Source organism: Narcine bancroftii, chromosome 3 (assembly GCF_036971445.1).
Source record: "Narcine bancroftii isolate sNarBan1 chromosome 3, sNarBan1.hap1, whole genome shotgun sequence".
In the NCBI taxonomy this organism is placed as follows: domain Eukaryota; kingdom Metazoa; phylum Chordata; class Chondrichthyes; order Torpediniformes; family Narcinidae; genus Narcine; species Narcine bancroftii.
In genome coordinates this window covers 206,840,761-206,853,201 of record NC_091471.1, presented here as the reverse complement: position 1 = coordinate 206,853,201, position 12,441 = coordinate 206,840,761, and the positions used below count along the sequence as shown (strand labels likewise).

General features: G+C 40.7%; 1 protein-coding gene across 6 annotated transcripts in view; it reads right to left on the bottom strand.

The window, feature by feature from the left end:
• Positions 1 to 12,441, bottom strand: part of dclk2a (doublecortin-like kinase 2a) — a 353,107-nt gene that overhangs the window by 304,066 nt on the left and 36,600 nt on the right. For all 6 annotated transcript variants that reach the window (XM_069926428.1, XM_069926430.1, XM_069926432.1 and 3 more), the window contains exon 2: positions 6,291 to 6,622. In XM_069926428.1, the coding sequence (XP_069782529.1) occupies positions 6,291 to 6,622 (332 nt within the window). The remainder of the gene's footprint in view (positions 1 to 6,290; positions 6,623 to 12,441) is intronic.

The window sequence follows — 12,441 nt, the reverse complement described above, 5'->3', positions numbered from 1 at the left end:
CATCTTCTAGACCTCTGAACTCAATGCAATGAGGCCCAGGGCAACAAATCTCTAGAGCTCCGAACTTGGCCCGATTGCGCAGCTCCAGTCGCAACCAGATGCCACCCCTGACTCCGCCACTCCATCCTCTCCTCTCGACCTCTGGCAGCGAACACCCTCAACGATGACCCAAAGAGTCTGAAAAGCTGCTGGGCCACATCAGCACAAAGCGGCTTGACCTTCTCCTCTAGGCCAAGCCTGAAGCTCTGTTCTTCAGATGGATTCTCCACATCTTCAGAGCATTGGCTCGGAACGGCTCCTGTTCAGCACTTCCCACTGGCAACACACAACTCATTGTGATACAAAGTCCAACTTCATCAAATTAAAAGTTGTAAATGGCACTAGCTTGTGAGTTCCTAGAGCAAGTGTAGTCCAGAGTAGCCGCTGTGAGCTGCACCCGCACCATCATTTTCTCCTCCTCAACAGTGGCTAGACAAGTTATCCAGATGATGAGAAATGGCATGGTCAAGAGTATTATCATGCTTCACTCTGGAAAAAAATTATCAATTGGATCATACTGTAAACTAACATGATGTAACTAAATTTCGAAGCAAATATCCCCAATAACACTGGAAAAATACAGTGAAGGCAAGAGAAGCATCCTGACTGGCCGCATCACTGTCTGGTACAGAGGTGCCATTGACAGGAAAAGACGACAGAGTTGTGAACTGAGCCAGTACTGTCAGTCATCTTCAGTCCTCACTCCATAAAGGACATCCACAAGAAGTGGTGTCTTAAAAAAACAGCCTCTATCCTCAAGGACCCTCACCACCTAGGCCAATACTACCATCAAGAAAGAGGTACAGGAACCTGAAGACGAACGCTCAGCAGACAAAACCAACTTCTTCCACTCTGCCACTAGATTTCTGAATGGACAATGAACCACAGACATTAATTCATTTATTTTTTGTCCTAATTTAGTTATTTAAAAAAATGTAATTTGCAGTAATATTTGCACCTGTAATACTGCCACAAAACAACAAATTTCATGACATGTTCATGACAATTAATTTTGATTCTGATTCTGTCTGTATTGGTGGAGTGTATGAAATAAAGGTCACTGATAGCACAAAGTCTTACTTCTCAATTAGGAGGACCTCAAATAAATGGTCCATTGGCCAATTTATTATTATCCCCTCCCAACTATGTGGGGGACAATAAATGCTGTGCTTGCCAAGCAATGCCCAGATCCAGGAAAAAGAAATAAATAATAATTTCAAGGGACAGAATTGCTCATGTTTTAGCAGTGGTTTTAATTTATCAGCTGCAGTCCATAGATATCAAGTGGCCTGTGCTGTTGGAACCAATAAGTCACTGTTTTCCCACCACATTTAGGCCAGGAGAAGCAGAAATGTTTCTCCTAATCTCTCAATCCATTTCAACCTCCCACCAACCAAACCAGAGCAGCCACCTTCACTTCTTCCCTATCAGCTCTCTCCCATTGACACTCATCAACCCCTGGTATACTTGACTGCACCATCTGTATTCAGCAGTTATGGGCTTCTGCCAAGTGTTACTTGACTTCCCAACCATCGGACTGCCAGTTTTTCATTCTGTCAAGCTACTTGGAAGGCACCAGTGTTAAATAAAAACTAAACGTTTACGTCAACCCATTACATTCAGTGAGACGGCTACTTTTCCGTCCTTCCATTGATGACCTTATGCTCCTACACATTCTAATTTTTTTAAAATATCAGAGTCAAGGATATAGCAGCAGTAGATGCATCAGTTTAACAATAAATGCTTGCTTCATAACTTACTTTTCACAACTGAACAACTTCTAAAACACAGACCGATGCAATTTACAATAGACAACATTTTCATGACAAGGGTCATTCGAGTCATGTAAATCTGTAAAATTAGTGCTGTTATTTTATTTTAACCTGTATCGAGCTTTGCATGTTCTAAATGGTCTTGCAACATGCAAAATAAAGTGCATTCAAATTAATTGGAGACCTTGGTAATCAGATAAAGTCAACATGATTCTGTTGAAAGTAAATCATATTTGACCATTTTATTGGAGTTCTTTGCAGAAAAAAAATTCTATGGATGAAGGAAAATCCCTTTGTGTAGTTTTCATAGATTTCCAGAAGGCATTAGATAAAGTTGCACATCAAAGGATATTTCGGAAAACAAAAGCCAACAATGTATGAAGTAACATTTTGCATGAATGGAAGAACATTGCATCTTCTCTACAGCTCAATGAACATGCACTGAACATTCCTTAACCAATGTATTGTTCTGAGAAGCCAAGGATGAGGTGAGGGTGGGGGTAATTGGGGGGTGTTGTTGTTGGTTTTATTAAGAAATGGGTGGAAATTCTACATTGTTGGAAATCCACCTTGGAGAAGAATTCTTGGCATCTTTTCTTTCAGCCATTCAAGCTCTCACAGTGATGCAGGAACATGAACTTCCTAAAAGCTAATATCTTTGTATTGAGTAAAATAGGAAATTGCTGGAAGATAGCATCAAATGATCTCAGTAAGCAACTCTAATCTGAAACAAAACTTCTCCAACCACAGATTGTGCCTGACCAGCTGATGGTTCTAATGGATGTTCGCTTCACTTAACCCTTTGTCAGAAGGATAGCCCAAGAGCATAACCTCTGCCTTCCTCGCAGTGGATGATGCCTGCCCTATGGAAGTTTAAACCATTTTCATTTTTTTTTCCCAATCCCTGCATAGTTCAAATGCTATGCAGTTTCGTTCTCTCCACAAAAGCTGTCTGACCTTCTGGGATTTCTCTGCAATTGCCACGTTCTGTATCATGCCATTCCAACAGATTTTTCTCTGTGTCCCCTCTTCTTACACTTCCTTCAGGCAGATTAGCTGCCACTAACAAGTCTTCAACACCCTCTTACAGTTGAGCCAATCTAAATCATTTCTCTCTTCTTGGTTGCTCTGTCATAGACATTCTCTTTCTGCTTTCCAATTCTTCCTTTCCTGCAAGCTTATCCATGCTAATTTTCAAAACTTTTCGCAGTTCAAAAGAAAAATGTTTATTGACCTCAAATCATATTTTCCCCTGTCTATAGATGCTGTCTGACCTCCTGCATATTTCCAACCTTTATGCTTTCATTTTAGATTTCAAGCAGCTGCAGTGTTTTGCTTTTTTGATTTGGGACTGTGGCCTACATTAGACAAGACCAGACAATATATCCTTGCTGAACAATCTCAGCAATCACCATCTATTTGAGATTAAGGCCTACTTGCCTTCTCGAGTGGGTTCCGGAGCCAGGACAGTTACAGTGGCCATGGAAGCTGTTTTTCCTGGGGTTATGACATATGGCTGGGAGCAATTGACTGGTGTAAGGCTCCCATCCACAGCCGATGATTAAGTGAGTCCTGGAATGGCAGGAAACTGTTGTGAATGAATTTCATTTGCTTGTTATGTTCAAGAACTAGAAACCTGGTTTGACCACTGCCATGATTAATCTCATTACTTTGCCTTTATTTAACCTGTGGTTGTCTATGATTTTCCAAATTCAAAATGGTGTGGCAGAGTGGCAATGATTTTTGCCAATGTCCGGATAGCGCCAAAACTAAGATTATCACTGCATCTCAGTACACATGACAATAAACTAAACTAAGATATGCTGATGCAGGGAGTCAATTGAGACTGTAAGGTCACCGTCATCCTCCCACTGCTCAAGAGCATATCTGTCCTCGAGCAGCCGCAGAATTTTAAAACAGGTTGGCAGTTTGCCTGTGATTCTAGCATCTGCGGAACTGTCCATATAAACCCCAAATCCACCAAATAAAAATAAAAATGGCTCTCACTGTTTAAATAATAATGCCCCAACTTATGTTTTCAGGTACTGATAAATTATTGGTCAAAGTCTGACAAAAAAAGTAACAAATATAGTTCTCTGTTAGGATATTATTCTAAGCAGCGTACCCTAATTTACAATTTCGCTTCCATGGTCCATAAAATCCCACATACTTGCGTGGTCTGAGGGAATAGGCCAGTTGGTATACATCCATGTTGACCTTTAACAAGTAACTAAATCGTGGGCCTGACACCCTGTCAAAGCCAGATTCTTATTCCCTGCCCTTCTTTTTTTATATCTCTATATATCATAGTATAACAAACAGTGTAATTGTTTACAATGTAATTTCCAAGGATACAATTTATCTTTATTTTTTCACAGCAACACTGGCCACAGTCATTCAGATACACCCTCTGTTCTATCCATTACCTCCCTACCAATTCTTCTACTTCCAATTAATTTGCTTTCTTTCTCTTCCAGTTCTGATAGAGGTTTTTGCCTCTATTTATCTTTCCACAGATGCTGGCTCACTTGTTGAATATTCCTTGCATTTTCTGATAGAGTCAGACATACAGCATGGAAAAAGACACATGGGCACAAAGGTCTCAGCTGATCATTTTCTGTTACTATTATATAAATGTATAAATATTCCTGATTGACATTTATGGCACATTAATAATAAGATTCTTTTTAAAATTACTAACATATACCTTTACAAAATGAATTAAATTGATATCAAAATCAGTAATTCAAGACATCAAACTAAAGGAAATTAAATCTAAGTAAAAACTTTGCCATCAAATCCCTTTTCCTACAATCTCCAATAAAGTAAGCATAATCTCGACTACTAGCTCTCAGACCATTGTTATCAGCTTCTGCTGCTTCTGAACAGAAGGCACAAGCCCATTGTAAGATTTGTAATGCCTTCCAAATATTTAAATGAAGAATATCCTCCTAGACTTCTGAAAAGTTCAAGAAGCGTTGGTCAATACAACATAACAGTCCGAATAATAGAAGCTACTTGAGATGTACACTTAGGGGTTCTAATTACAGAATGCATTGTTGGTCTCACACTGCAGCCCAGGAAAAATGGTCCTTATTTGTCTAATTAATTGAATGTGATTAAATATCAGTGATTCAGTATTATCAATTATCATTGATCAAATGTCACATTACTAGATTGCCAAGAAAATGTCTAAGCTATTGTTGGTATCTCTACAGACAATGCAAAAAGTAATGCTCAGTTTGAAAAAAAAATCACAGTGTATTACTTAATCCATAAATTTATAAAAACAGATTAAAATAAATTTATAGAGTAGGCTAGAAAGACACTTCCCTTTATATATGTACTTATCCAGAAAATTCAGCGTGGGGAAAAATTTAGAAGAATTGCAATATGGCAATGAAGGCTTGTCTTGTAAAGGATTTGTGTTAATCTTTAGTTACAAAATATATATTTCTCATGAGCGAATTGTGGTCTGGATTCAGGGTCACACACAGGTCACATCAATTTACAGAGATTCAGAGAGTTCATTTTGGAGTCATAACGACTTAACAGAGATGAGGTTATTAAATGACAAGTTGTGCTTTGGTCAGAAATGAAGCTGAAACAGTGGAGATGTCATGTCACATGATATCAGAGAAACATAACTGAAGACAGAGAAACATTTTGAAGCTAGACTGAAGAAATTCACCATGCTGTGAAAGCAGTAGTCTCGGGAGAGAGAGGGAGATGCTGTTCTGTATTGTATTATCCTTATCATTGGAGAGAGTCAAAATAAGTGGCTTTAAAGTAAATAAGATCACTTCGCTCTTGATTAAGAAATAACTAATCTTGAAAATCACATTTCCATAACCTGAACAAGAAAGGGGGAAACTTGTGAAAATGCTCATATAAAGACTATCTCACTGAAAGACAACTCACCAAAAGATTTGTGAGTTTAAAGAGATCTGAGAAACTTGGTGCTTAAAAGTGCTTCATAATTAATTCTGAACTACAATTTAACAACACAAGATGTTTCAAACTGATTTTCAGACAAACTCAAACTGTAATGGTTTTGATTTTTGACACACACATACATCTACATTTGTGGGAATCAAGTTAGAGTTAAGTTTAAAGATCAGTAAGAAGTGTTATGTTATTAATAGTTTAATAAAAACTATTATTTTGTATTTACCATTGTCTGGTGAATTTTCCATTGCTGTTCCTTTATTAGTTCATAACAAAATTTGTTCATTCGTAACAATCTCTATGTATAAAATGGTTCCTCAAAAAACTGGACATCAATAAGCCTGGTTAAAAGTCTAATTTTCTGACTTTCACAGGCATCATATAAGATGTGTACAAGTGAAAATGACTTGAAGGAATCATTTAAATGCTAAGTGCCAGTTATGTACTCATCAAAGCTTGACCAAGTCCTGATTCTCTATGATAAAGACTGTATAATCAAAATCATTTATCAGAGGTGGAAATGTTTCCTACCTGCTTTCCATCAAGTGTGTATAGTCTTCTGACTGCCCCAGAATCTAACTTGATGGCATCTGTGATATCATTTAAAACCTGGTCGAATGAATGTGCAGTCTTCTTGTTTAGAAGTATCCTTACTGCTTTGCGTGGCTTTACACCACTTCGGATAACTGTCACCAGTTTTGGTCTGATAAAATCCTTGGCTTCTTTTCCTTCACCTCTTGATGTTAGTGATGAGAGAGAGCGAGATGTTCCTGTCTTGAGGTTGACAGACCAATTTGGATTGACATTCTTAGAGTAGTCTACTTTACGGAATGGCTCATTAGATGCACACACATAGCTTTCACCTGTTGAAAAAAAGGAATAATTTTAATGAATGTTTCAATTTCATTATGAATGAGAACTTTATTTTTCAAATATCCATTGCGAGACTGGGCATTCAGTCAAACAGAAACAAGTCCATGATTGGATGTTTTCACGAAAATAAATGTAAGTGTTCATACACTCAAATACTCTTTTTGCATTCTGAGCTACAAAAACATTTTGCCGTACGAAGAAATTTTGTCTGTAGACGTATTGAAGATTTGAAAATACATCCCTCACATTGTTTTCATAGATTCATTTAGCCCTTCCACGCTCACAAGAATAACTCTAGTTCCACCCATTAGTCCTTTTTCCATTGCTTTACAACTTTTCTTCCCCCATATATTTACACACTTCTCTCTAAAGATCACATTGAAACCTGCCTCTACCATACCTGGAGGCAGTTCATTCCAGATTCCAACAAGACATGCATAAATCAGAGCCTCCGATGTAGATTCTCACCTTGACCCTAGCCATCCCCATGACATAACCATGGATGCCACTATTGGATTCCACTGCACTTTCTCTACTCCTTCACACCTCGAGGTACTCTTCATTCCTCCCTCTACTCCACTGAGCCCTTTTTTTCCACTCCCTTAACTTCCCCCTTGCCCTACCCCCTGACCCTCTCACCACTTCCCCAGTTCCCCCCATCTCTTTAATCTCTTCTCCCTTCTCTGACTCCCTCAACCTTCCTCCTCCCCATCTAAACCCCTCAATCCTCCGCCTCCCCCTCTGATCCGCTCATCAATCTTCCTTCCCTTTAACCCTACAATCCTCCTCTCTGACCCCCACAACCCTTCTACTCCCCATCTGAACCACACAGACCTTCTCCTCACCCCTAACCCCCTCAACCATCCAACTCTAACCTGCTCAACAATCTAACTCCCCCCCCGACCCCAGAACTCTCTTCTTTCTTCTCAACTCCAACCTGTTGACCCCTGTTGGATCTTCACTAACCCCTCTGAACTTCCCCTCTCTGAAACAGAACATCCTGTCCTCAGTAGAAGCCTTACCTTTGTCCCCCTTTGCCCGCACCTCAATGAATTCAGCACCCATCATGATGCTAAACTCTTCCATTGCCTACATATCCATTCTCTCTTCTTCCATCAGGATTCTCCACCCCCAGTGAGGACCATTCTCCAATCTTAAGCCTACTTCCTCCTCTTGGACACCCCATTTTGGCCCTTTCCCTGCTCAGGATCTTTATATTTCCAACTGCTGTTGAGACATCAACTGTCCTGAGCCACTTCGCTCACCTATTCAAATCTTACCCCCTCACTATGCACTGCCCTCCATTCTTTCTGTGCCAGTCTCTAGTTCACTATCAAATCTACTGACAAGAGGGTCTTCTCATAGACTTGGTCACTGACCTACACCTTGGTGAGGCTACATTACAGCTTTCAGACACTTCCTCTTACTTACCTTCGCCTGATATTTATTGGTGGTATCCAGTTCAAGGGGTAAATTTAAAATATATATCTAAATTTAAATTTATCCCTTGAACTGGACATCACCAATAGATATCAGGATGGTCTCCTGCACCATCACTGACATCATCTCTTCCGGTCATCTCCTTTCCACAGATTCTAACCTTATTGTTTTTCAACTGTGCATTGCCTAGTTCCTACCTCCTATTCAGGATACACAAACCCATTATCTCCAAGTGCTCCTGCCCCCCACCCTGAACTGGTTGGTCCTGACCCTTCCCATCTACATCTGGGATACCTCCAATGCTCTCCTTCACTTTGACAACTTTCAGATCACTGGGCTGGGCCACTTCATTTTCACCGCGGACATCCAGAGCCTAGGCACATCCATCCCCTCTAAGCAAGGCCTCAAGGATCTCTGCTTCTTCCTGGATAACAGATCTATGCAATCCCCCTCCACCATGATCCACCTCTGCCTGGTGGAGCCTGCACTCACTCTCAATAACTTCTACTTTGGCTCATCCTATGAACTCCAAATAAAAGTTGGAGCAATGGGTACTTGATGGGTCCCAGCTATGCCTGTCTTTACATTGGATATGCAGAGCAATCCATGCTGCAAGCCTACACAGACAAGGCTCCTCGACTCTTTCTCAGTTACATTTATAATTAGTGGGCACTGCCACCAGCACCCATGATGAACTTGGCAACTTAATCAACTTTGTTGCCAACTTGCACCCTTACCTCAAATTCACTTGGTCTGTTCTTAATAACTCTCTCCCCTTTCTCAATCTTTCTGGAACAAACTATCAACAGGCATCTTCTATAAACCCATGTCTCCCACAGTTGCCTTGATTACACCTCATCCTAACCTGTCTCCTATAAGGATTCTATTCCTTATTCCTTATTCCCTCAATTCCTCCATCTCTGATGCATCTGCTCCCAGGTGAGGCTTTCCAGTCTGGGATATCTGAGTCATCTTCCTTCTTCAGAAAACATGGCTTCTTCTCTTCTGCTTGTTAACTCAGCCTTCACCTGCATCTTTGCTATTCCCCACACATCTGCCAGGCACTTCTCACCCTCTCTTCCCCCAAGAAGCAAGAAGGACAGGAGTCCTTTCATCCTCACCTATCACTCCACCAGCAACATATCATTCTCCACGATTTCTGCCACCTACAATAGGATCCCACCACAAGTCACATCTTCCCCTCCCTTCCTTCTCTTCTCGGCTCTCCATAGGGATCGCTCCCTCCACACTAACCTAATCCACTCAATTATGCCCTTGGTATCTACCCCTGTGACTAAAAGAAATGCTATACTTGCGCTTACACCACCTCCCTCACAATTATTTGGAGACCCCAAAAAAGGCCTTCCAAGTGAATCAACACTTCACCTGTGAATCTGGAGGGGTCATTGACTGCATCAAGTGCTCCCAATGTAGCCTCCTTTACATCAGACAGACCGGATGTTAAGCACTTTCATTCTCATCACTGCCACAGCAAGGTCCTCCCAGTGGCCAACCACTTCAATTCCACACCCCTCTGCCACAATGACATTTCTGTCCATTGCCTCATGTATTACCAAGTTGAGGCCACCTGCAAATTGAAGGAACAACATCTATATTTCATTTTGGCAGTTTCCAACCAGGTGGCATCAATATTTACTGCCAATTTCCGTTAACCCCCTACTCGGTCTCTCTCTTTCTCACATCCATCTTTCCTCCTGCTATCCACTCCCTTTCAATCCTTCCTAGTCTTCTGGCCTCTCCCCCATTATTTTTCAGTTTCTTTCTCTTCTACCTACCCACCTTCTGCCTCTTCTTACCCGTCAGCCTGTATTCCTCTCCCATCTCCTCTCCCTTCTCCCACCCCATCTTTTTGATAAGGTTTTACTCCTGAATGCTGCAAGACTTGCTCTTACTGGACCCCAGCATCTGCAGATTTCCTTGTTTACCAACACAGCATCAAGGTTTTCCTCGTGTCGCTCATAAATCTCTTTCAGTTTATTTTTTACCTATGGCTCTTTGATTGACTCATCAAAGGTAACGGCCTTCCATTATCCATTCTCCCAGATCCCACATCATTTTATGTACCATTAAGTTTCCCCACCACCTTCCTTTCTCTGAAGAAAACAGGCTGATCCTTTCTAATCTATCAGTCTCTTATCCAAGAACCATTCACAACAATATTTTCTGGACCATCTCTCATGCCTTCACATTGTTCTACCATGTAGCGATTAGAACTAAAAGAAATACTCCAGTTGAGGCCTGATCAAAATATTATATCTCTATTGTTAGTGCCCAGAATCATGACCTCCTGTATCTTAATAACCACTTTCTCAACCTGCTCTGCCATTTTCAGTGATTTGTACATACTCATGGACAGGTTCCTCTGCTTTTGAAGCAGTATCCCATCATACATTTCTTCATTCTTTGTATTAAAGTGTTTCTCTACATCAAACTTGATCAGCCACATGTTTTCTTATTCCTCCATTCTGTTTATATTCTGCTGCAATCTTATCAGAGTGCTTTTCACAGTTCACAGTAGTTCCAGGTATTATTTCATCTGTTGATTTATAAACTGTGGCTTGCAACAGAGATCAAAATAGAGATAGCCTGATCATCAATCCCATGCCAATATTACCATTCACCTTCCTCCTTTCTGAAAAACAATCATTTACCACTCCCTGTATTGCTCGATACTTGGTCAACTTCACATCCATGCTATCAATATCCCTATTATGCCAGGCAGCTTTTTTCCTTGGAGCTTAAGAGGCTGAGGGTGGAACCTTACAGAAGTACCAGTCGAATATCCCTTATCCGAAACCCTTTGGACCAGAAGTTTTTGGGTGTTTTTTTGGATTTTGGAACAATGGAAGGAACTAAGCAGCACAGTAGCATCAGCAGAATACCTATATCAGCGGTTAAACAGCAACAACAGCGGCAGGCTCTTTGAGTGCCGACATGATGCCACAAGTGGAAAATTCACATGAAATAATGTTTAATACATACCAAAAATAAAACTTACAAAAGGAGATAAATGCAGCACTGAACACTAGAAATTCTCCTCAATGGCTTTTTCAAATGTTTCCTCCAGTGCTACCATTCCTCAACACCTCCCCACCACCTCAACTGGTCCCCTGACTATGGCTCCCACTCCTGCCCGGGAGCCTGAAGTCCCCATCCCTGGCCGGGAGCCCAAGGTCCCCACCCCTGCCCGGGAGCCCAAGGCAACTTCTTTGATGCGGACAGCACCACACCCAATGGAAAAGTGTTATAGTCATTATGGTACGACACTAATAATATAGTTCAAGCCATATTTTTTTCCTCTCATCTGTCTCAGTCTTTTGCATCTGAAACCACTCTATCCCATTGTCAAGAAGACCTTCTTTGATTGCACCAAATTGGCACCGACAGAGCATCAGAGCCCCACATGGACAAGTCAGGTGGTGAATTTTTTTCAACTTGTGATGTCATGTCGACACTAAAAAAAAATTCGATTTTTGGATCTTTTTGGCTTTCAGAACTTTGCATATGGAATATCGTGAAGGGCATAGAAAAAGTAAATAGTCATAAATTTTTTCCCCAGAGCAAGATGTAAATTGAATCCGTGCTGCACCACGCCAGCCGCTCCGACAGTAGGCCAGTGGTATATCACCACACAAGTTCAATTACTTAAGTTGCACTGGAAAGAAAGTGATAAAGAACATTAAATTTTTCTTTATCTTGAGAGGGAAGGATGTTAAATAGTCAGGATAATATGAACTATTTTGTAACCGCGTAAGTATACACCCTTCTCACTGTAGTAATTGTAGTGCACCAATGTGGGGCATATCTACATGTGTATGTGAGTGTGTGAACAGTTTCCTGAGATGGTGAAAGGCATCAGTAAGTAAACTCTCTTCTGTTATTTGAATCTTGCACCTCTAAGTTATTTAAGTAGCCTCCCAAGTAACAATAGAGACATAACACTCCCCATCCCCCACCTCAACACCTGCTTCCCTGAAATCCCTGCTGTGTTTTATATGCGACCTCAGCCGCTGCTGTTCAATCCCCACTGCAGTAGTTTAAATTCCCTGCTTTTTTTGCCATTGTTTACAGAGATCCAGGAGCTGCGCTCCTGCAGCACTGCTCCCCTGCAATGAATTCTGATTCTGGAACCCTTCAAAATGGCTACTAGTGCAAAGACAAGATCAGTAAAATTATTAGAAAAAAGCATGTAAGAGTAAGTTCTAGGTTAATACAATGCAGAAATTATTAATATTAAAGGCATGAATGAATCCTTTCATTATTTTCTTGGATCACTGATTGACATTTTTTAAGTTCCAAAAGAATAATTTCATATTGATACCGCACATTCATCAAGCTAGAAATCAGA